The sequence below is a fragment of the Drosophila bipectinata genome, chromosome 4, assembly GCF_030179905.1.
Source record: "Drosophila bipectinata strain 14024-0381.07 chromosome 4, DbipHiC1v2, whole genome shotgun sequence".
Taxonomy (NCBI): Eukaryota; Metazoa; Arthropoda; class Insecta; order Diptera; family Drosophilidae; genus Drosophila; species Drosophila bipectinata.
In genome coordinates, this window is record NC_091740.1 from 18,170,549 (window position 1) to 18,196,988 (window position 26,440).

A 26,440-nucleotide genomic window follows, 5' to 3' on the forward strand; every position below is an offset into this window, starting at 1 on the left:
CGCTTATATGGTTTCGTCCTGTTTCATTAAATCTATTTTGCAAGCGTCACAATTTATTTTAGGAAGTGCCTTTCAGAAACAATTTTTAAAATAAATAATTTTTAAATTTATAATTTTAAATTTAAACAGATCCAAAATAAACATGAATAAACATGTCATGAATGGTATCTGTGTTGCAACTGTCAATGATGTCTTCGCCAAGTAATTGTGCTACGTCAAAAGAAATTTTTCTTGCAGATGAACTATATCTAATAACTTTAAAAGCCATTATTTTTGCCATGGTCGAATTTAGTTCAGCCAGGAAGGATTGTTCAGATTCAGGAAGGATTGCAATCATTGCCCCCTTTCTGTCTTAGCACAGCAAAAGTGTTTCCAAGGCAACCTTGTTAAAGGATTTAGTCATGTTGAAAAATTAAGTTTTGTTTTTAAAAGGGTCAGAAGATAACATAACAATAGCATTTTAGGTCATCCCAATTCCATCCAAAAAGAAAACTTTTTTTTCCTAATTTACGACATGAACGTCCTTTATATAATTTTGAAAATATTTTATAAATTCTAATGACTCCCTATTTTTTTGCAAGGCCGATCTATATTTATTTTGTCCATATAAGGTTCCACTTTTCACGCAGTTAAAAATTTTATCCAACTTTTCTATAAATACTGCCGTCTTCTGCCACAATTTTTTTTAATTTTTCAAAAGAATTGTTTGTAAACACAGGTTGTAGTTGTTTCATAGCAAAGGGTTTTTACGTGGGTCATGTTCATTTAATTTGTCCCTAAGAAAAGAATATGTTGAATGCGACATATAGAAATTGTTTTGGGCCAACCACTGTACCTCTGGCGAGTACTCCTTGGGTCGTCTACTTAAAAGTAATTTGCAAAACGTTTTTGTTTTTGAACTAATGTTCTGAATGGAATCAATTCTGTCAATTATACAAGTTTTTGAAGTGTCCTTTTTTTTAGATATTTAATTTTGTTAATAGGGTTTGATTTTTTTTTTTGAAAGAACTTGTTGGCTTTTAATATTATTTCGCATTTACTACACTGGTCTTCTGTAATATATGCTTCGTCGGTTGGCTCAAATGTTTCGTAAAAGACCACATCTTCCAACGCCATATCCAAATTTAATGTTAAAATAGCTTCCCTTTTCAAGTACTTTTCCCAATAAAAGCCGTCGATAAATGGTTTTCACAAATTCTTAGATTCTTATTATAATCGTTTAAGATAATGCCAGACTTTATCCTCCATTGTAATAATAATTGTATCATGCCATAGACCAGTGGTGCCCAAACTCTGCATACGGAAGAGAAAACTCCCATACCAATGCAAAAAATCACCAATACATTTGTGGGAGAATTTTTTTCCCAATCATGTGGCTGCACTGAAAAATAAATTTATAGTAACATTCACAAGGGGTTTAAAAATATCAATATAATATAAAATACATTTTATTACAGCAATTAAAAAAAGGCCCTACATATTTTAAAACAGCTTATTATTATACTTGACAAATATGCAGAGCTTCTTAGTTAAAAAAAATGTTCTGCGAAGAACAAATTCATCGCTACAGGTCGACCATTTTGGCAGAAACAAAAACAAGAATGAATTTCTTGCAGTGAAAAGTTTTCGGCACTCCAACAACAAAATTCTTTCGGATTAGTACGATTGAGGAGAATAGGGCAAACACGAAAAATTGTTATTGTAATTGCCCTTTGCTTATGATGGTACCAACGATGCTTATGGCGTGAGCAACGAATCTTATGGCGTGAGCAGACTCACACAACTCGGTAGGCATGAGCATTTGCAAAAACAAATGAGCGGCGAGAGCAATGGGATGAGCACCACTGCCATAGACCAATTGAATTTTTTTTTGAAGAGCTTTCCTTGAATATCTTACATTTTGTGATACCAGTTACCTTAAGACAAATTTTCGAAATATGTCTAAATTCAGGATATTATTTATTTCCCAGATCCCTAATACTATTTTTAATATGCTTAGTATTTTATTTATATCCCAGATATCGGATATTTTCATTTAATTCAATTTGACGAAAGAGTTGAAAGAAAATTAAAAAAAAAGAAAAACACCGAAAGTCCTGAGGAGGATTTGAACCTTGGAAAATCGTACAGAGATCTACTACTCTATGCATTGGGCTACCACTCTAACTTGGTCGGCAGCGAACAATAGTACAATTTGTTCTACTACCACATCGTCGCATTGTAAACAGAAACGATGAAAAACTGAAATTGAAATTTGGAAGCCAAAACATTCTTACGCCGTCATGCGAGGCGTCACACATACATACAAAGGCACACATTTTGTTTAAGGGATACATGTAAAGAGTTCTAAAAATAGAATCGTATGCATGTGCGATCCCCCCTCACCAAGAAGCTCCACGAAAAAAGTTGACCGTTTTGGGCCCTGATGTCCTATCCATGTACGTTATAATATTTGCTATAATAATGATTCTTGTATAACAAGGGTGCCCAAGCTCTACATACGGTAGACCAAACTCCCAAACCAATGCATTGGTGCGTGCATTTTTTTTTGCAAATAATGCCGGTACACTGAAAAAAAAATATTAAATTAGCATTCCTTGTGTTTAAAAAATATTCATTATAATACAAAATTAATTTGAAATATTTAGAAATTAGTAAAATTGCACTGACTTGTTTTGGGAAAAGCGTTATAACTTCAACAATTTTCATAATTTTTTAATGAATTTGGTCTCAATTGTCAAAAACGACAAAAATTTCAGTTTCTTGTGTAAAATTTGTATCCTTTTTGTTTAAATAAACTGAAGATCTATTTTTTCAAAAGCTACAAAATTTAACCATTGAAAAAATTTTAATATCGGTTAAATAACCGTTTTTTCTAATAAATCAAGATTTTGAGGGTGTTAGAAATATTTCAAACAATGTTTTGTACTATATTCTACCTAATAAACAATACTAGGTCTCTTTAAAAGTTCGAAACCACTGTCGCACTGTGTTATTAAACCATGACAAATAATGCATAGCTTCATACTTTAAAAACGTTCTGTGAAAAATAAATTCATAGCTTCAAGTCGTTCATTCTGGCATCAACAAAAAAAAAATGTAATTTCTTCATTAAAAATTTTTTCGGCAATTAAACATTATGCATTGGAATTAGCACGATTAAGAAGAATATGAAAACAAGATAAATTGTTATTGTTATTGCACTTTACCTAAGCTGGGAGTCACACATGTACATGTAAGACTTTGCGTTTCCCATATAAGGTTCAGATCGATTAAGAGCTTTAAGAAATTATGCTAGAAGTTTTGTTGGTAAACGTTTTGCTGTGCTGATTTCCGGGCTGAATTGTATACATTTTTGACACGCTTAAGGACGCAAAAGCGTTTGAAATTTTAATAAATTTTAAGTTTAAAGTGCGGTTTGTTATATTCTTGAATAATTGTTTTTCATTTTGTAACTGGGCTACGTTTTTATTCCACCTGTGAACCTTATAAGGTTTTGTGTTGTTTGCATTTACATTTTTTTTGCATTCAGTAGAATAGCAGCAAATTGTTGCATTCAGCAGGATAAGTATGTTGATTTAGACTGCCTCTTTGTTTACATTTTCAGTGGTATCAATTTTGGTATCGAGTGATATCCAATTTTTTTGTTACCGGGTGACAAATGTGAAAAAAGGCGTGTTGTCTTAAAAATACGCTGCTTTTAAATGCGCCAAGCTTAAAAGAGCGGCCCGAAATATTAAAGACTGCAGAGCCCGACTGGTGTCATTAAATTCTTCAGATCATAATTCGTGACTGTGAGCTACAAATACCAACATTCGTGACTCCCTGTCTCTCCCATATATATAGGTGAAAAAAATGGAAGTGGGTCCACTGAAATAAAAAAACTGTCTTTTACTGTGCGACAACCTTTGTTTTCCCAGAAGCACTTAACAGTTTGTAAAAGCCACACGGGTATTCTTATTGTGGAAGTACCGCCTGAATAGCAACCTCTGGCTTTTTGACCCTCCTTGCCACCCTTCATGGAGGGATTGTGGGAAGCGAGGGTCAAGAGTTCTAAAGCGCACAAGGCCATAGCCGCAAGGAAATTTACTTATGATGAACTATCGACTATGATCCATCTGTCAGCACCAACTTCGGGCACTTCCTACTAGGCGGCACCCTGATCTCCACGTCGCTCACCAGTGGCCGTTCTGAGGTGGTCGCCAAGAAGCACCTCTCCTGTTTTTGTTGTCGCTGCTCGTTCTCCGCTACTGCTCCGTCGCCCCTCTTGGCTTGACTCATTTTGCCCTAAGAATGGCTGGCACCTGAATCGGGTTGGTCTCTAATAAGCATATCCAAATAAGCTTCCTTGGTGCCTTGCAGTCGGACAAGGGCACGAATGGCCTCCCTATCTTTCACAACTTACGTTCGCCACTGGTTAAGAATAGGTCGCGCCTCCTTCATCGTCATCGTCCGGGTCCTCTAGCCTCTCCCAGACAGGGACCTCTGCTTTTACTAGGCGGGGTTGCGGGGCTCCCCTGACCCTAGCCAAGCCGCGTTGCCCCTTCAAGGACCACTAGGTTCCATGTCGTTTCTCCCCTACCGGGCTTCCTAAACACAACTACGTTGCCGCTCCGAGAACTATAACGATCCACGTGGCTGCTTTTCTAAGTCGGGAGACTTAATCTCTACATAATCGAACCCACATTCCGGAAATACTTCTACTCCATAGTAAATCGGTGGCTTCATCTTAAGGCTCTCGAGCAGAAATTTTGCCTTAGCTTGAAAAATAAACAGTACACTAGGAAAATTCATAAGCATCTTTAATAATAGCTTCTAAATCTTAGGGTAGGTGACATGATGGTCGTGAAGGAAAACAACCACATGACGTTTGGAACGCAATAAAAAATAAAAATAAAAAAAGTACAAGAAAGGAAAGCTAACTTTGGTCGGAGCCGAAGTTGATATACACTTGCAGTTAAAACAACATCGCAAACATCGGATGTATTTGGACGATCATTATGAAAATATCATCATAAAACCAATTTATTACAATAAAAAAATCTAAAAAAAAGCGCCAAGCTTTTATCTTAAAAAATACCAAAGTTGTTATTTCTTTTAAAAACCATTTCCGATCGTTCAGTTATATGGCAGCTATAAAATAAAGTCGTCCGATCGTTATAAAATTTGGTAGGTCGGATTAACTGACCAAAAATGGAATCTGTACTAAGTTCCAGTTTCCTATCTCTATTTTCTATAAACACAAAAGTTGGGTCATTTCGGATCGTTCAGTTATATGACAGCTATAGTCGGCCGATCCTTATGAATTTATTATTAATTTGGCATTATTTTGCCAAAAATATCTCTTATGTAAAATCTGAACTCTCTAACTCCAAAAACACCAAAGTTGTACCGTTTTCGATCAATCAGTAATATGGAAGCTGTAGGATATAGTCGGCCGATCCCGGTCATTCCGACTTACATACTGCGTGCAAAGGAAAGAAGGGTGTGTGTAATGTTTCAAGTCGATAGCTTTAAAACTGAGAGACTAAATTGCGTAGAAACAGACAGACGGACAGAGCGACGGACGGGCAGACGGACATGCTCATATCAACTTAGGAGGTGATCCTGATTAAGAATATATATACTTTATAGGGTCGGAGATGTCTCCTTCACTGCGTTGCACACTTTTGGACAAAATTATAATACCCTCTGCAAGGGTATAAAAAGGACAAAAAAAATGTCCAGGGACAGACGGACATGCTTATATCCACTCAAGAGGTGATCCTGACTAAGAATATATATACTTTATAGGGTCGGAGATGTCCCCTTCACTGCGTTGCACACTTTTGGACAAAATTATAATATCCTCTGCAAGGGTATAAAAGGGAGGCAAAAATTTCTTTTTCCAGGGGCAGAAGGCAGGGTCAGAGTAACGGATGTGTGCACCGTGAGGGGGCACCTTCGGAGATTTTTAATTAAACATGTTCCTATTTCCATTTATTCTTATGCGCACAATGAATCACCTCATGCTTATCACATCATCCACATCGTTCATTCCAGGAACCCCTGAAGCAAAATAACCCAGAACCGGAGTCCTACCGGTGCCGCGGAAGCCCTCTGGAAGTGCTGATGGTCCTGCACTTGGCTCCAATCAAGCGGCTGCGGGGAGAGCTGCTTAGCCGCTATTTCCGCAAATACTTAGCGATTATCACATCGGCGACTCATGTCGGAGCAAGGGCAGTTGTCGGGTGTGCGGTCAGGACCACCACACACTGTTCCATTCAACGAGCAACCGAAGGACCCCCAGGACTCACAATGGCACACGATTCCCGAATGGGGTGTCTGCTGTCTGGGATTTGCAGCTAGCTGCAATGATGTGTAGGCATCTGCGGTATTGTCGCCTGCGGGAGAGCATGTTCGCATCAAAGCGTTCCAATGTGTATTAAAAAATGCCCGAGTTCCGTGATTCTCAGTTCCAAATACCAACATTCGGTACTTCCTGACGCTTTCATATATTTTTCATATATTCATTCTGTTTCATAGTTGAAATAAACGGACGTAAGTTCACTGAAATCAAAAATAACGTTCTTTTTCTGCAAACAAATTTAATCCCCAAGCATTATTAATTAGCGGCCCAGCATAGCCACGCAGTGTGAAATATGACTAGCCAAGATGTCTTCCTTGTGGCACATAGATGAAACGCGACATTGTTCCATTCTTAAACAAGAAAGGAAAGCTAACTTCGGGCAGAGCTGAAGTTGTTATACCCTTGCTATTACATCCGGATATGTATCGCAAACATCGAATATAGTTGGCCGATCCTGATGAGAATATTATAGCCAATATATTACAATATAAAATCTACAAAAAATATTCAATGTTCAATTCAAATATTCAATACCAATGTTTATATTATTACCAAATACCAATGTTTGTATTTTTACGAAACACCAAATTTCTTTTCCGATCGTTTAGTTATATAGAAGCTATAAGATATAAAAGGCTGAACGTTGGGTAGGTCGGATCAACTGACCAAAAATAGAATCTGTACTAAGTTCCAGATTTTTATCTTAAAAAACACGAAAGATTGTTCATTTCCGATCAATCTGTTATATGATAGATAAAGGATATAGTCGCCCAATCCTTATGAAATTTGGTATGTCGCATTATTTTTCCAAAAAATCTAAACACTCTATCTCTAAAAATACCGAAGATTTAGTATTTCCGATACGATAAATCAGTTATATGGCAGCTCGAGATCCCGAGCCGGCCGATCCCGAGACAGACGGACTTGCTTATATCAACACAGGAGGAGATCCTGATCAAAAATATATATACTTTATAGTGTCGGAGGTATCTCCTTCACTGCAATCTCTATCAATTAAAAATTGACTATTAAGGGGTTATATACAGTTGTGATAGATGAAAAAATCGTGTTTTATTGCGTATTCTTTAAGTATATACTGTTGAGAATACTCTCACAAAAATTCATAACGATCGGAGCATTAGAACCGAAGTTGTGGCTATTTATAGCGCACTACCTGCACATCAAATTTGAACAAACTTGAAACTTTAATCGCGATTATCTCAGAATCTTGTTTTTTCGAAATTACCTTTGCGGTGGACACGATTACTAAAAAACGATAAGTCCGACCAAATTTTAACCACTTATTTACTATGATATTAGCTAGTCCGTGAACGAAAGATTTTCCATTTCTTTGAAAACTCCTTTTTTTATAGCATAAAAATCGAAAATCTTATACCTTGAAAAAGTAAATTTTTTGTTAAAATCGTCCCCATTTTTTTTTAAATCAAAATTTTAACAAATCCTTCGTTTACGGACTAGGCAATAGAATATACTAACGAAATTTTTTTGAATTTTTGATTTTGGATGAACCGTTTTCGGGATATGATGTCCACCGTAAGACACCATCGAAAAAAGACGATCCGGGAATTCGGCTATAACATTTTTATAATGTAATATTTTTTTATGAAAAAATTTAATTAAGTACCCAGAAACATGTACTAAACAACGTCAGTAAAACATTTTAAATAAATATTTTGTATTGCATAAATTGCATTATTTTGCGCGGTACAACTGTATATAACCTCTTAAATTGACGAAGGTCAAGCGGCTAGGGCTGCATACGTAAATCCTACCTCTCGTTAAACCGATTACATTCGCCTCGAATCACGTGGATAGATCCGAGTTAATAAATCAATTGAATAAATAGCAAGATAACGAGGAAAAATTAGTCGTAATAAATTTAGAATATATATCCTACATTGCTAAGAATATATGCTTGGCATATGTCTTACTACAATAGCTAAGGAATAGAGAACTAAAGTCCTAAGTCCTTCAATTAGGAACGTTAGGAAATGTAAGCGCGTTAAAAGATATTGGTTATCTACATCACCATTGATATGTAGAAAAACGATGCCCATTATCGTTCTAAGATTTGTTAAGGGTGTTAAGTGTGTTGTATTGCACAGATTCGGACCAAAGATATAAATAAGATATTTGTAATATATGAGTCATTAAATTTCTTTTACTATTTTTATACCCTTGCAGAGGGTATTATAATTTTGTCCAAAAGTGTGCAACGCAGTAAAGGAGACATCTCCGACCCTATAAAGTATATATATTCTTGATCAGGATCACCTTCTGAGTTGATATGAGCATGTCCGTCTGTCCGTCTGTCTGTCTGTTTCTACGCGAACTAGTCTCTCAGTTTTAAAGCTATCGACTTGAAACTTTGCACACACCCTTCTTCCTTTGCACGCAGTATATAAGTCGGAACGACCGGGATCGGCCGACTATATCCTATAGCTGACATATAACTGATTGATCGGAAATTGTATAACTTCGGTGTTTTTAGAGTTAGAAAGTTTCAATTTAACATGACCACATGCCAAATTTCATAAGGATCTGCCGACTATATCCTATAGCTGCCATATAACTGAACGATCGAAAATGACCCAATTTTCGTGTTTTTGAAGATAGAAAGGTGGAAATTAGTACAGATTATATTTTTGGATTTTCGGAAATGGTTTTTGGTAGAAATACCAACTTTGGTATTTTTGAAGATAGAAGTTTGGGACTTTTTTTTTTAGATTTTATATAATAATTAATTGGGTTATATGATCAAGTTCTCATAAGGATCGGTCAACTATATCCGATGTTTGCGATATATATCCGGTTTTAACTGCAAGGGTATATTAACTTAGGTTCCGCCCGAAGTTAGCCTTCCTTCTTGTTTCATATAACCCAGAAATCCAGTTAAGTCTAATACGAAACCAAGCCAATTACCCTAAGTTTATTTTTGAACGACAATTACATAGACAATGTACGTAGTACATTCTTGAAATGGTATAACTTTCAATATTGATCATAAAGAAAAAAAAAAAGGTATATCAAAATCGGGCGCCCGAAGTAAGCTTTCCTTTCTTCTTAATCTTTCATTTTTATTTTAATTATCTTTTGTTAGTGATTTTAAATTTGATATATTTTTATATCGCAAAGTTTTATGAATGATTGTAATTTTTTATAATTGGAATATCTAGTTTTGGGGGTAGTGTTGTTGTTTGTGAATTGTTGTTGTTGTTTGATTGTTTGATGAAGTTCCAATCGCTTGAAAGCTCTTAGAAATGCTAAATAAAGATGTTGGCAATTTCGTAGGTGAAAGTTTTGCAGTGTTAATTTCGGGGCTTAAATTGTGTGACACGGTTTAGCCCAAAAAAAGCGATCAAATTTGTAATATTTTACACATTTTTAGTATGGTTAGTTATATTCTTGGGTGATTATGGGATAAGTTTTAATATCACCAGAAAACCTCATAAGTTTCTGTGTTTGGCGATGTTAGATGCATGGAAATTTTTGCATTCAACAGGATAAGGTTGTTGATTTAGACGGCCTCTAAGGCCACAAAAAAGGTATTGTATTGCTTTGTTAGGGCCGCGTATTTTTACCAGGTGACGTTTTTTAGTAAACGCACACTTAAGTTTATTAGTTAACTTAAGTTTATTCTTTTGTCTACGTTGTTTGATGAGAATAGATATATTATTACTGGAAATTAGGTGAGTCAAGGAAAGGGCTGAAGATTTTTAACAGAGATGCTGACGCTCTTATTAATATTTTTGTTTTATGTTGATATGGGAAAACCCGCACATTGTCGTTCTACAGTTTGTTAGTGAAGTAAATTGAATAAAAGGAAACTATGGTTGAAACCCAAATATAGATTTTCATCCCAATTCAGTCCTCTGAGGACGAAAATCAGCAGTTGGTTTGTTTTTCAAATTTGGACGGAACAAAGAAAAATTAAGTTCTTTATAAATAGGTATTGTTAACTTACCGAGCTTTGTTTGTTACTGCAAAACATGTCTAAAATTCCTTTAAAAAAAAACTGCAACTTTATATATTTTTTTATTGATTTACAAATATAACAAATTTATAACCATATTCGCAAACGATCGAATATAAAAAAACGGCGAGAGAAGACCAATAATCGAGCGTGCCTCAAATTTTTACACTTATAGCGGAGGGACCGACAGCAAATCGAAAGAGTTAGATAGCGAGACACGGCCCCGAACAAGAAGGCAGATGCAGAGGTCCGATCGACTGAAACGGCTAGGGAGGGAGTAATAGAGTCGAAAGTGCAGACAGGAGTTTTGACGTCGTAAAAAGACGCTGTTCTTAAATGCGCCAAGCTTGGCAGAGAGGCACGAAATATTAAAGCCTGCAGAGCCCGACAGGTGTCATTAAATTCTTCAGATCATAATTTATTAAAACGAATCACAACCTTTGCTTCATTAATCATAGTGGCTGTAAATTGATCTGTATTTTATTGAAGTCGATAAATTGTGAATTATAGTTATAGCTGAATTGTATTTGTTAGTTGTTAGTCTGTAAATTTACTCTTAGATAGCTTAGGGCGGAGCGGGAGCGAAAGCTCATATTCGCTCTTGTGCGAATTCGCCCCCGCATCGCCGCAATAGATAAGTTAGGCTTAAGATTAGAGAAAAATATAATCGAATTTATAACGTTGAAGAGGCAAGACCATTTCTTTCGTTTTCGTTTTCGCCCATTTCTTTAAATATTAAGCAGCCACCTTCCTTTTTTTATTTTTTGTTATTTGAAGTGTGAGATAAACTAATCTCGTTATACATTTTGGCGCCCCCGGGTGGACAATAGTGCAAAATATTTAATAAATAAACAAAAACAAACAGTGACACTGTGTAATTACACACAAAAACAAAAAAAAAACCTACAATTTAAAGAGCTGCTCGCGACGCGTCCGTGAAGTGGAAAATAAAAACCAAAAATCACCGCGTCGTGAAACTCTCAAGCCTCCAGGATCATCACCGCAGGATCTTCGCCACTCATGCCGTGCACCTGCATCGACTGCAAAATGAAAGTGGCAGCGGGATTAAAGGATCCCAGGGCAGAACCCCAGGTATTTGTGCGAAAAATTGAAAGTTGAGAAGAGACAAATTAAATCTTCGTCTTGTGCTGAAATATTGCACCCTCCTTTCAATTCTTTGCGCATACGTACTTGAAATTAGTAGAGCTTAAAAATTTGAGTAGTTTAGTTAAATTATTAACAAACTGCCTGTATAACAAACTCGCCCTCCCCTTTACCCCTCGTTCGTTTTCGCCAAACAAAATAGTTAAATTTAGTGCAGCCAAACATTTATTTATATGCAAATATATGTACAAATATAATACATATTTACGTGCATAAATAATTTGGCGTACATACAAATATATGCAGCGGTAAAATTTTCGTTTTCGCTCCAACCGTTGTCCGCTGCTATATATGTATGTATGTATATGCATTAGTTTGGCGCATTTTATTCTACCGGAACGCCAAGTGACGCGCTACCCTATAATTGTGGGGTATACACCTTTTTCGGTGTCATTGGCAACCAACTATTTTTTTGGATACTCAGTGCCTCGACTATCAACATTATTCGACTATCAAATAATTAATTAATTATTTTATCTTTTTCGCCATGTTAATTAATTATTTTTCGTTTTCGCTAGATATTAAATTAAATATCTTTTTTCGTTCGTTTTTTGAATTTAATTTATTAATTTAATAATTAAAATAAAACATTTTTTATATTAGTCAAAAATTTTTATTTTTACAAATTAACAAATAAATTAAAAAAATTTTTTTTTCAATAAAAAACGTAAAATTTTAAATTTTTTAACGTCTGTTTATTAAAAAATAAGTATATTTAAAAATGGAAATTAATAAACAGAAACTAAAATCCACGACTCTTGATGAATTAAGACGAAGATTAAATGTCAGGGTAAAAAGCATTCGCCGGTTAGAGGAACGTTTAGAAGCTGGGTCAGTTCCTTTAGTGAAGACCGAGCTAGAGTGCAGGCTTCAGGTTTTAAATGAGACAATATTTAAGGCAAACGAGTTGCAAGACCAGATCGAGCAATTAGATGAGGAAGATGAATTTGGAGCCGAGTTGGAAGAATTAGAGATAACAACTAAGGCAAGGGTGATGTCTTTATTAAATGCTTTCACGTTAGCTGAAGAGTCCCCACCAGCTACTGCAATTTCTGCAGCCCCAACTCGAGCTCGACTTCCCAGTTTGGCATTGCCAAAATTCAGTGGAAACTATTCGGAGTTTAAAAATTTCATGAGTCTCTTTGAGACATTAGTAGACAAGGATGTGAACATTCCTGTTATCGAGAAATTTAACCATTTAATTTCTTGCCTCTCTGGTGAAGCCTTAGGAACTATCAAGGCATTCCAAGTCACCGAGAGTAATTATGACAAAGCTATTGCTACTCTAAAAAGAGTTTACGATAACGAATGTCTCATCTTTGCGAACCAAATTATTCAGCCTTCCGAAAGTTTCCCAGCCGTCTGCGTCGTCGTTGAGAGGTCTCATCGACACAGTGTCATCGATCTATGGGTCACTATTATCCATAGGAGATGACACTAAAATTGCAAACTCAATGATCATTCATTTAGTTTTGAGTAGAGTAGATCCAGTGACCAGAGAAAAATGGGAAGAGTCACTGGATTATGAGGAATTGCCGCTGTGGTCCGATTTCGAAAAAATATTAAACCGTAGGTACCAGCACCTGTCCGCTGAAGAGACTGGCAAGCCAAAACAGGAGAAAATTGGGTTCGGGAAGAAGCACAATAGGAGTTCGTTGGCTTGCTCCGCTTCCAATAAACAAGCTTGCAGTTATTGCAACGCACAAGACCATAGTCTTGCCCAGTGTAGTCCGTTCGCTCGCCTTGCTGTAATGCAACGGTTTGAGTTTGTCAAGTCAGCCTCATTATGTTTAAATTGTCTGCGAAAAGGTCACACGGTTGCGAAGTGTAAATCGTCAAATTTGTGCAAGATCGCACCACAAACTTCTGCACCGATTTTCTGTGACCGAAAATAACTTGGCGTTACCACCACCAAATGAACATCCTCCTCCAGCGCTACATGTTGATGGCCCTTCTACGTCACATGCTTTGCATGCGTCATCTCTAGAAAGGGTTTTGTTAGCGACGTCGATCGTAAGCGTTAGAACTAAAAATGGCGGGCATATATTGGCCCGAGCACTACTTGACTCTGGGTCACAAATGAACTTCATTACTGAAGAACTTGCTCAACGCTTACAGATCCGTAGGGAGGAATCGTGTATCAACTTGCTTGGAATTGGTCAAGCTAATTCCCAGGTTAAGAAAAAGATACACACTGTGGTGAAGTCAACGATTAATGGTAGTGAGTTTCCGTTCGACTTTTGGATTTTGAGAACTATCTCGGGTTATCACCCTGACCAGTCAGTGAACGTGAAAGATTGGGACCTACCAAAGAACTTGCCGCTAGCAGACCCATATTTCTACAAACCTCAGCGGATAGATATGTTAATTGGAGCTGAGTCATTTTTCGAATTGTTGTCCGTTGGCCAAATAAAACAAGGGCCAAACCATCCCATCCTCCAAAAAACTCTCCTTGGATGGATAGTATCGGGAAAATATAAGGCAAATACCTCAACTCCTCAACAGCCTGTCTCTAGCCTAAATTGCCAAGAAGAACTACTCGAGTCGATAGATGGCAATTTGAAAAAATTCTGGTCGTTGGAAGAAGTACCAACTTCCAAAAAGCTTTTGTCACCTGAACAAGAGTTATGTGAGGAACATTATCAGAAAAATACAGTTGTGCTGCCTTCAGGCCGATTTGAAGTCAGGCTTCCATTTAAATCGGATCCAAGCGTTTTGGGAAACTCGTTCGAGGTAGCCAAACGCCGTTTTGTGTCGCTCGAGAGAAGATTATCTCAAGATCCGAATTTAAAGAAAATGTATGTGGAATTTATGGAAGAATACGAATCCTTAGGTCATGTGTCCCCTACAAGCAATGATGTTCTTGCTACTCCACACTACGTCATACCCCATCAGTGTGTCTTACGGCCTCAAAGCACATCGATCAAATTACGAGTCGTGTTTGATGCGTCTTGTAAGACATCAACACATAAGTGTCTTAACGATCTGTTGATGGTTGGTCCTACCATCCAGAAAGAGTTGTATTCAATTCTTCTTAGGTTCCGGCTGAACAGATTCGCGTTGATAGCCGACATAAAAAAGATGTATCGCCAAGTAATGGTAAATGAAGCCGATAGGCGATACCAGTTGATAGTGTGGAGGAAAGACCCATCAGAGTCCTTGAAACTGTGCAAGCTCAACACCGTTACATATGGCACTGCGCCAGCCCCATTCCTGGCCATAAGGTGTTTGAAGAGGTTGAGTGAATCTGTGAAAAATACATTCCCCCGAGCTGCCGAAGTTATTGGGTCCGACTTTTACGTCGACGACATGTTAACGGGTGCTGCTTGCATTGAGGAGCTAAAGACAATTAAGTCTGAAGTAACTCAGGTTCTTCAAAACGCTGGGCTTGAATTGAGCAAGTGGTTTTCAAACTCGCCTAAATTTACGGCATCCGAGAGCACAGTTAAGCTAACAGTTAAGTGTTGACGAGAAAGTCCAAAGTAGCGCCGCTCAAGACAAAGACGCTCCCCCGTCTTGAGTTATGTTCCGCTCACCTTCTCGCAGATCTCTGCAAGATAAAGCCTCTAATAAAAGTTCCGATCGAACGAAGTGTATTTTGGTCGGATTCAGAAGTAACTCTTCATTGGATTCGTTCCCATCCATCGTCGTTGTCAACGTTCGTATCGAATAGAGTAGCTGAAATTTAAGAGTGGTCAGATGATAGCACGTGGCGGCATGTACCAACTAAACAGAACTTGGCAGATATAGTGTCCAGAGGTGGAGACGTAAAGGAGACTGTAGAATCGATCTGGTTTACAGGTCCATCGTTTTTAAAGGAACCGGAAGATAAGTGGCCGACGAGCTCCCGGTTTGATCCGTCACCAGAACTTCTACAGATGGAAGCGAAAAAGAATGCGGTCGGATTAACCGCAATCGTATCTACCTCAGATTTGTTGGAAGTGATAGAAGGTTATTCCTCTCACCTTAAACTGCTGCGAGTGTTCGTTTATATGTTCCGCTTTATAAGGAAATCGAAGAAATTATTAGTGAATTCGGATATTGTTCCCTCACCTGTCGAATATAATGAAGCTTTTAAGAAAATAGTCGAAATAGTCCAAGAGCACGAGTATCAAGATGAAATAGAAAAGATCCGAAAAAATTTAAGTGTTAGCCCTAGCCTACAAAAGCTAAATCCCTTTCTACACGAATCTTCAGAGGCTGGGCTTACCTTTTCGTTGTTGCGGGTTGGGGGGCGACTAGCTAATGCTCCTATATCGTACGATGCCAAGTTTCCAGTATTGTTGACAAAACGCTCTCAATTTGTTCAGAGCTACGTCCGATACTTGCACGAGTCGAATTTTCATGTGGGTCCTCGAGCACTTGTGAGTCTTTTGCGACAGCGCATATGGATCGTAAATGCGCAGGAAGTCTGCAGTCAGACAGTACGGTCATGCATACGCTGCTTTAAATGCAAGCCTCGTCTGATGACTCAAATCATGGGTGATTTACCCTTAGATAGAATTCGTGCTCTCCGCCCATTCTCCATATGTGGTGTTGATTTTTGTGGCCCTATTGATACGACATTGAAAATTCGTGGTAGGCCACCCTATAAGTCCTACATTGCCTTATTTGTTTGTTTTGCGTCCAAGGCAGTTCATTTAGAAGTAGTTTCCGACCTTTCAACTGATTCCTTTTTATTGGCTTTTCAAAGGTTCGTTGGGCGCCGAGGATGTCCGCAGATCGTGCACTGCGACAACGCGACGAACTTCGTCGGAGCGAGTCGCCACTTCGCAGACCTTCGTCGGAGAATCGAGGACGAGGTCGACGCGGTCACTCAATACGCATCAAAAAGCGGATGCGTTTGTGTATTTGTTCATACCGCCGCGGGCTCCGCACATGGACGGACTATGGGAGGCAGGTGTGAAGACTGCAAAACACCTACTCCTACGAGCGGTAGGGAACGCCAGACTGACCGCGGAGGAGCTGCAGATCGTCCTCGTTGGAGTCAAGGCCGTCCTGAACTCACGACCCCTGGGGGCTCTGAGTCAGGACCCAAGCGACGGCGAGGCGCTTACTCCCGGGCACCTGTTGACAGGTGGGCCGCTCATCGCCCCACCAGCACCGCGGACCCCGGACCAGCAGGGTCTAACGTGCTTGCGGCGATGGCGGCTTGTCTCGTCAATCAAGCAAATGTTTTGGCAGCGATGGTCCCGGGAGTACGTCTTGGGCCTACAGGCGCGGTCGAAGTGGCAGCACCAGGGGACGACATCCGGACGGGAGAGCTGGTCCTGATCGCAGAGGATCACCAGCCGCCACAACAGTGGCTCACGGGACGAGTAGGAGCAACACACGCCGGCGCGGACGGAAGGGTCAGGGTCGCCGTCGTCCGAACTAGCTCTGGAGCGGAATATAGGAGAGCGGTCCACAAGCTGGCGCGGCTGCCAGTTAGTTGAAGCCTGATGGAGGCCTTCAACGGGGCCGGTGTAAATTGATCTGTATTTTATGGAAGTCGAAAAATTGTGAATTATAGTTATAGCTGAATTGTTTTTGTTAGTTGTTAGTCTGTAAATTTACTCTTAGATAGCTTAGGGCGGAGCGGGAGCGAAAGCTCATATTCGCTCTTGTGCGAATTCGCCCCGCTTCGCCGCAATAGATAAGTTAGGCTTAAGATTAGAGAAAAATGTAATCGAATTTATAACGTTGAAGAGGCAAGACCATTTCTTTCGTTTTCGTTTTCGCCCATTTCTTTAAATATTAAGCAGCCACCTTTCTTTTTTTATTATGTGCAAATTAAATTAATCCCGAAGTTCACTTTTATTTTATTTTTTATTTTTAAAAAACTTTATTTATTATTTCTTATTTGGTTCATAAACTTTATTTAAACGCTTAGGCTAGACGGATTGTATGTGAAAGGCTTGCTCCCGGAATAAGACTGCCAATTTTTAATTGCCAGATAACCAACAAACCTCGGCTTAAGAGAAATAACCCAAAAGGGTACTTGGAGAGAATAAAAAATTGGCCTAAGAGATTATAAGAGAAAGGGACAATTTGCTGATGCAGCAGTTGAGTCATTCGTGAAGAGTGATTCGGACTGGTGACGGCGAGTCGGCTCTAATGTTTATGTCTGGCTTGGGCCATGGAAAATTTTGTGGGAATGTTTACAAGTGGAGCTTGATGTTTAGTCTGGATAATCTTTTGGGGATCATCAGAAACGAGTGGGGGGAAATGAGGAGACAAGATAAGAAATGGCATGACGAAAATTTTGTGGGAATGTTTACATGTGGAGATTGATGTTTAGTCTGGATAATCTTTTGGGGATCATCACAAACGAGTGAGGGGAAATAAGGAGACAAGATAAGAAATGGCATGACGCATTCAGCAGGGGCTACTGCGTTTTGCAAATAATGTTTACATTGCCTTTTTGGTGAGGAAATTTATGAGTTGGTAGACACACCCCCTTCTAAATTGAAGCGTCCCGATTCAAACGATGGTGCAGCCATGGAGTTTATTTGAGCTGTTAATTCTGCTACGAATAAACAGAATAATTTCTGTAAATTCTATTATTTCTTCATGCGGGATTTCTTGATCGGACAAATTACCATATTTGTTTTTAAAATATTGCTAAGCCGTGGTTTAATGGTTTTACAATATTTTCTTAAATTATAAATACATAACCAAATTATATATGTTGAAATTAATGTGATTACAACTAATGTTAGTGGTATTCTGGTTTGTTTAATTTGAATAAAAGGATATAGGGTATTTATGTTATCAAATGATAGTTCCAAATTGTTGGATAATATATTTTGGGATATTTCAAAATTATTATAATTGTGGGCTGAAATGTATTCTAATATTTTATTATCTACGTTTGAATATGATATATTATTAATTATTGTGGTGCCATTGAATGTTATTAAATAAGACCCTATTAGGCAAGAGTCATTTACAATATTATTTCCATTTACTAAAATAGCACCTTCCTGAATTATATCTACTTGTTTATTTTTTTCTCTTATTTTATTACATATTGATTTTTCACCGTTCAATAAGCGAGTGAAACATGATTTTTCTGTGCTAAGAACACAATAATTATTATCATAATAAATGTTGTCGCATTTTGCTACCTGATTACATAACAGTAATTTTCCATCATTATGAGAAATAGCTCTTGCGTAATAAGTATCGCATCTATTTTTATACCCTTGCAGAGGGTATTATAATTTTGTCCAAAAGTGTGCAACGCAGTGAAGGAGACATCTCCGACCCAATGAAGTATATATATTCTTGATCAAGATCACCTCCTGAGTTGATATGAGCATGTCCGTCTGTCTGTCTGTTTCTACGCGAACTAGTCTCTCAGTTTTAAAGCTATCCACTTGAAACTTTGCCCTTCTTTCCTTTGCCCGCAGTATATAAGTCGGAACGACCGGGATCGGACGACTATACATGGAAATGGTATAACTTTGGTATTTTTAGAGTAAGAGAGTTCCAATTTGACATTTTTTTTTTTTTTGTAATAGCAGGGTAACGTTTATTTAAAACTGTCCATTAGGGACAACCATTATAATATAGATATAGATAATTAAAGATAATTTTAGATAAGATAATATAGATAATTTTAAATATTAAAATGGTAGAAATAAATTAGGGTAGTAAGGGGAGGTCCAGCGGGTGTGTCCTTTTTAGTCTTCTGGGCTGCTCGCTGTTGTCGAGCAGGGAGCTGGCCAACCGGTTCGGGTGATTATGAAGCCTCTGCATGTAACGTGCGCTGCTCCTTTGTATCTCGTCCTTGACCCAAGGGAAATTGAGAACCTCGTGGATGGTGCGATTGTCATGATAGACGTGGGCCCCAACGGCGATTCGAAGGGCTCTATTTTCGAAAGCTTGTATAGTTCGAACATTCGTCTTGCTCGCACTGCTGCAGAGCTGTATGCCGTACGTCCAGATTGTGCGTATTATTGCCTTGTAAATGAGGAGTTTAGTGGAAGTTCTCAGCTTCGATCTCCTACCCATAAGCCAGTAGAAGGATCGAAGTCTTTGATTAGCCTGTTTCCTCTTCTTAATCAGATGGGGCTTCCAGGTGAGCCTCCTGTCTAGGGTGAATCCCAGGTACTTGGGATTGTCTACCTGTGGGATTGGAGAGCCATTAAGGTTAACTGGAGGGCAGTTGCCTTTGCAGAGAGAAAATGTAGAGGCAGTGGACTTCTCGTTATTGACGGCAATGTTCCATCGCTTTTGCCAGTCGCTGAGCAAGTCAAGCTGCAATTGCATCGTTTCGGCTGCCCCCAATGCGCTATCGGCGGTGGTAAGGAAGGCGGTGTCGTCTGCATAGGTTGCTGCGAGCAGGTCAGGCCTCTGATGAACAGGGAGGTCGGCCGTGTAAGCATTGTACATCAAAGGGCCAAGAACGCTGCCTTGGGGTACACCAGCGTGAGCTTCTCTAATACCGGAGATGGCCTCGCCATATCTTTTTTTTTTTTTTTTTTGTTTTCAACGTTGCTTTTATTTCTTGAATCTTCTCTTGGCGAGACTAGCAAGAGGTGTATCAAATCTTATATTTTTAACTTAACTAACAGTCATATTGACTGATACGGGGTAAGACGGCCCTAAAAATCGATGGCTGGGTTGGGAGGTCGTTGCGTCTAAGGCGGGATACGCTAGAAACCCGAGTCAATCCCCGAGCGAGAAAATTTGGGTGCGAAGACAGTTTTTCTTCGTATGACTCTTTTTGCTTCTGGATTTCGTCTTTCACTGCGAGGATGCCCTGATCCCGGTGGATGTTTTCGTTGCGAACATACCAAGGTGCCCCTGTGATAGTTCTCAAGATTTTTGATTGTGCGCGCTCTATGATGTCTATGTTGCTGCTGCTCGCGTACCCCACAGCTGGGAGCCATACGTCCAGATTGTCTTTAGGACTGAATTGTACAGTAGTAACTTGTAGTCCAGGCACAGTGGCGATCGTGAGTTTATGATCCAGTGGAGGCTGCTGGCTTTCAGTTTTAGGTGCATCTTTTTGCATTCGATGTGCTTGCGCCAGGTAAGTCGTCTATCAAGGTGAACGCCAAGGTACGTTACGTCGTTAGCTTGAGGGATCTGCATACCGTTTAGTAAAAGCGGAAGGCATGTTTGTCTATTAAGAGTGAACGTTATATGTTTACACTTTTGTCCGTTTATTTTAATGCGCCAGTCGGACAGCCACCTTTCCACTATTGTGAGATGATTAGCCAGTTGGGTTGTTGCCTGCGTTGGGCATCTGGAGCGACGTGTCGATGGTGTAGTCGCCCGAAGTAGCTGCGTTGCATTTCACTGAGAATACCCTATTGTAGAGGTATGATTCCAGTAGCTTGTGGGTGTATGTTGGTAAATACGTCTTAATTTTGTGCATGAGTCCGATGAGCCAAACTCGGTCGAAAGCTTGAGATACGTCGAGGAAAATAGCGCTGCAGTATTCTCGCTGTTCGAAGGCTGAGCGTATTTCGGATGGTTGTTCGATGGTTCCATGGTTTCTTCGAAAGCCAAATTGGTGTGCCGGGATAATATTGCAAGCTTCCAGATGTGGTATTATGCGAGTTAACAAGCATTTTTCAAACAATTTAGACAAACAAGATAGAAGGCTTATTGGTCTGTATGATGACGGAATTGTGTGGTCTTTTACTGGCTTCGGTATCATTATAATGATGGATTTCTTCCACTTTTTTGGGAAATAGCCAAGATTAATGATTCTGTGGGAGCCGGCAATGAGCGGCGATGTCATGCAGGAGAGCGGCGAGAATGGCAAGGAGAGCGCGAGCGGAGTGACAGAGCAGGGGGAGAGTTAGTTGTAATTGACCGAGCGTGCGGAGCAGACGCGACACGATTATTACTTAAATAAATCAATTGTTCTATAATCTAAATTGGAAATAACCTGTCCTTATTGAGGGGGAACTTACGGGTTACTACATTGGCGACGAGGTAAAACTGTTTTTCAAAAATATATACAAGAAATAGCAATAATTAATCTCATTTAAACGTACATGCATGTATGTATGTATGTATGTAAAACGAAAAACTGCGTATGGCAGTGCCATCCAAAAAAAAAAGGGGAACGGAAAGAAGAACCATAATGTATAACATAAATGAGATTAGTAATTGTTATACTTGTAAATTTCAGCGCAAAACCAAATTACGAAACATAAGTAAAAAGAAAAAAAAAAAAAACAATAAAGAGAGGCTGAGTTTTAAACAAGCCAGATAACTTAAGAGAAATTTACTCTGAAAAAAAGGGCTGAGTGAAAGATTTACATTTTTGCAAGCCGCATGTGTATGCATGTGTAACTATGTATGTACGCAGGTGAAAACGTGCATAGGAAAGGCTGTGCGGAAGAGTTTTGTTTTCCGTAAGCTGTATAATAAATCGACTGCGTGTAAATACAAGTCGAAAGAGGCTGCGTGTAAACAAGCCCAAAAGAACAATTTTTAGTAAAGGCTGTGCGGAAGAGTTTGGTCTTGCGTAAGCTAGATAAGTATAAAAAAAAGAGAGGCTGCGTAAAAACAAGCCCAGAATTTCAAGTCTAAAATGCAATTTTGTTTCGTTGTCTAAAATCTAGCAAACACAAACGCACGACCTCAGAATGGCGGAAAATTATTTAAAACCATTCCTATGTGAAGCGATTGAGAAATCGGTCCTTCGAAATGAATGGGAGAAATGGTTTAGAGCGTTCACTATCTCGATGGAGGCTGAACAGATCGTGGCACCCAAAATGAAGAGAACTAAACTCCTTCACGTAGGTGGGGTACAATTGCAAGCTGTCGCGTTCTCGTTACCGGGTGCACTGGTAGAGGATGACAAGGACGGGGAGATCGACGTCTTCACTGTTTTGGTCGAGAAATTAAATGCCTACTTTTCGCCGAAACAAAATTCAACGTTTGAAAGGCATCTATTTCGAAGTATATCACCACATGAGTCAGAGAATTTCTCAAAGTTTATTTTACGACTAAGACAACAAATGTATAAATGTTCTTTCGGCCAATCTAAAGTGGAGATTGAGGAAATCTGCCTAAAAGACAAAATAATTGATTCGTGGGCGCCGCTGGAGCTAAAGAAGAAACTCTTGGGTAAGGAATACTCCTTGGACGAAGTTATTGAAGCGTGCCAGGTCGAGGAACAAATAAGCAAACAATCTGAAGCCATGCTGACGAAACCCATCACTAGCGATTCAATCAATAAAATTACTGCTCGGAAAATAAGGCCAAATCTGGAGTGTTCGAGATGTGGTCGAATGGGGCATGCAAATAGCGATTTCTCCTGTCCGGCCCGAGCAGCTAAATGTAACAAATGTTCCAAGATAGGTCATTTTGCACGACAATGCAGAACAACACAATATGCTCAGCCGAAACACGAAAATAGGAAGCGCCGCCGAAATGATATTCGTTGTGTGGAAGACGAGAGCGCTGATCCCAAACGGAAGAAGGAATGTGCGAATTGTTTTAAGATCTACAGCGACGAAGAAGAAGAACTCATAAACTGCCAAATAGGGGGTCACAACATTGCTCTCATTATTGACTCTGGATCGAAATTTAACCTTATTAGTCAATCGGATTGGGCAAGGATTAACAAGGAACCTACAGCAATCTTCAACATTAGATCACATTCTCAGAAACAATTTCGAGGATATGCTTCTGAACAATTACTTGAAGTAATTTACGTTTTTGAAGCGCCGATATCAGCTGTGCCGAATGTCGAGGTGATTGCAACATTTTTCGTAATTAAAAATGGACGGCAGTCGCTACTGGGCCGAGAGACCGCCATTAAGCTGAACGTTCTTCGGCTAGGTCTAGATGTCAATCGAGTGGAAATGACCACGCCATTCCCTAAATGGAAAGGGGTTAAAATAAAGCTATGGATTGACCCCAAAGTCATTCCAATTCAGCAGCCAGTTCGAAGAATCCCGGTGGCACTCGAGGAAAAAGTTGCCGCTAAGCTGAAAGAGAGTTTAAGTCGGGACATCATCGAATCAGTTACAGGTCCGAGCTCGTGGATATCCCCCATTGTCCTGGCTTTTAAGGAAAACGGCGATATTCGGCTGTGCATTGACATGCGTCGTGCGAATAAGGCCATTCGACGAGAAAATTATCCACTACCGACCTTTGAGTCTTTTATGCCCAAGCTAAAGGACGCAAAATACTTTTCCCGCTTAGACCTAAAAGACGCTTATCACCAGCTGGAACTGGACGAAGCCAGCAGAGAAATTACGACGTTCATAACACCAAAAGGACTCTTTCGGTACAAGCGGCTGATGTTCGGGATTAACTCTGCTCCAGAAATTTTCCAACGTCACCTCGAGCAGCTATTAGCACCCTTTACTAATGTCATGAATTATATTGACGATGTAATAATCTTTGGAGCTAGCGAAGAAGAACATGACAAGACTGTAAGAGAGGTTTGTAACACATTTAAAGAAAACGGCGTTTTACTAAACGATCAGAAGTGCATCTGGAAAACAAACAAACTCAAGTTCCTTGGTCATATTATTTCTGACGAGGGAATCGAAGTGGACCCGGATAAAATTAATGTGATTAGAATGTTTCGAGAACCACTTAACAAGGAAGAGACTCGGAGTTTCCTAGGTTTGGTGACATACGTGGGAAAATTTATCCCAGACCTGGCAGATTACACGGATCCGCTGAGAAAATTACTGAGGAAGGACTCGAAATTCAGCTGGGGCGAAACAGAAAGAGATGCTTTTCGGAACTTAAAGGATCGACTGGAAAAAGTACCAAACCTTGCATACTTCAACCCGCTAAATCGAACTCGCCTAATAGCAGATGCCAGTCCTGTAGCACTGGGAGCGGTGCTGTTGCAGTTCTCTGTAAATGCGGACCCCTTAATTATTTCATTCGCTAGTAAAGCTTTGTCGGACGTTGAGAGACGTTATTCTCAAACGGAGAAAGAAAGTCTAGCTCTAGTCTGGGCTGTTGAGAAATTTTACTTTTACTTAGCAGGACTTCATTTCGAGCTAGTGACAGATCACAAACCGTTGGAGGCCATTTTTAAACCGACATCGAGGCCTCCTGCGCGCATAGAAAGATGGTTGCTACGGCTACAGTCCTTTGATTTTAAAGTAGTCTACAAAGCGGGGAAAGAGAACATCTCCGACGCTCTATCCCGACTTTGTCCGTTATCAGCATCCGACTCTGGTGAAAAAGAAATGGATTGTAGCATATTACAAGTGATCGAGAACAGCATTCCCCAATCAATGACTATCTCGGAAATTGCAAAGCATTCGGTAAAGGACGAAGAAATTATCGATGCAAAGGCCTGTCTGGAGTGCGACTCATGGAAACCAGGATCCCTAAAACTGCTGTACCCATTTCGATTTGAGTTATCAGCAATAGGACCCCTTCTTTTGCGAGGTAACCGAATTGTTATTCCTCAATCACTTCGGAACCAAGTGCTTGAGCTGGCTCACGAAGGAGACCCGGGAGAGTCAGCTATGAAAAGGCGTCTGCGATCCAAGGTATGGTGGCCTCTAATTGATCGTGATGCAGAGAACTATGTCAAACGCTGCAGAGATTGTCTTCTGGTCTCCCAATGCCCTAGGCCAGCACCAATGGATAGGAACCCATTTCCAACAGGTCCATGGATTTGGGTAGCATCAGACATATTGGGGCCCCTACCAAACATCGAGTTTGTTATAGTGTTTATTGACTACTATTCCCGCTATATGGAGTTCAAATTTTTACGTTCAATTTCCACAAAAAGCTTAATTGAAGTAATGAAGGAAATATTCTGTAGATTAGGCTACCCAAAATACTTAAAAACTGACAATGGACGGCAGTATATAAGTCAAGAATTCGAGGAATACTGCAAAACTTGCGGTATAGAACAGGTGAAGACTCCACCCTATTGGCCCCAGGCTAATGGGGAAGTGGAAAACATGAATCGGTCTTTGGTCAAACGGTTAAAGATAGCACACTCTAATTCAAAAAATTACAGGGAAGAAATCCAGAAATTTGTACTCATGCACAACGTTACTCCACATGGCACAACAGGAGTAGCCCCCACCCAACTGATGTTTAATAGGGTTATCCGCGACAAGGTTCCATGTATAGGTGATATTGATGAAGAGGTTTCAGACTCGGCCGAAAGGGACAGGGATTGTATGTTAAAAGAAAAAGGAAAGGAAGAGGCAGATAAGAAGAGGGGAGCACGGGAAGCCGTGATAAACGTAGGGGATAAAGTACTCTTGAAAAATGTAGTGTTTCCTAGTAAGTTGACTCCGAATTTTAAGGATACGGAATTCGAGGTTGTTGAAAAAGACAGAAACATAGTTAAAATTAGGGCAGGGGGTAGGACTCTCACGAGGAATGTATCGCACCTCAAGAAAATACCAATCAACGCAAGTCACCTGGATACATCTGGACCCTCATCGTTAAGCAGCCCTCAACCGAAGATGACATCTACTCAGGATCACCAAGACGTCGAAGCAGGAATAGGTCATCGGCTTAGACAGTCCCCAGAAGATTTGGCTCCTTTGGCTGCCCCATCCTTGAAGCTAAAACTTGTCAATAAAGGAGGGATGTGGGAGCCGGCAATGAGCGGCGATGTCATGCAGGAGAGCGGCGAGAATGGCAAGGAGAGCGCGAGCGGAGTGACAGAGCAGGGGGAGAGTTAGTTGTAATTGACCGAGCGTGCGGAGCAGACGCGACACGATTATTACTTAAATAAATCAATTGTTCTATAATCTAAATTGGAAATAACCTGTCCTTATTGAGGGGGAACTTACGGGTTACTACAGATTCCATTAAATAGTATGCAGACGACCTCTATAGCGCATTTTGGAAGTTTGATCAGCATCTTTGGGGTCAATAGGTCACCAATAGGGGGGTCAATAGGGAGCCTTTTTTGGTTTTAGCCCTCTTATGACTTTTTTGATTTTGTTCGGCCGGAATGAAGGTGCGGCTGGCTG

General features: G+C 39.6%; 1 protein-coding gene across 6 annotated transcripts in view; it reads left to right on the forward strand.

The window, feature by feature from the left end:
- The window catches only part of Pur-alpha (Purine-rich binding protein-alpha), a 368,289-nt gene that overhangs the window by 39,244 nt on the left and 302,605 nt on the right, over nucleotides 1-26,440 (forward strand). The window contains exon 2 of one of the 6 annotated variants that reach the window (XM_070282334.1): nucleotides 16,201-16,956. The exons of the other annotated variants lie outside the window; for them this stretch is intronic. Within the exon in view, the coding sequence (XP_070138435.1) occupies nucleotides 16,201-16,781 (581 nt within the window). The 3' untranslated portion in view covers nucleotides 16,782-16,956. Of the gene's footprint in view, nucleotides 1-16,200; nucleotides 16,957-26,440 lie in introns of those variants that run through there. 6 annotated transcript variants of the gene reach the window in all.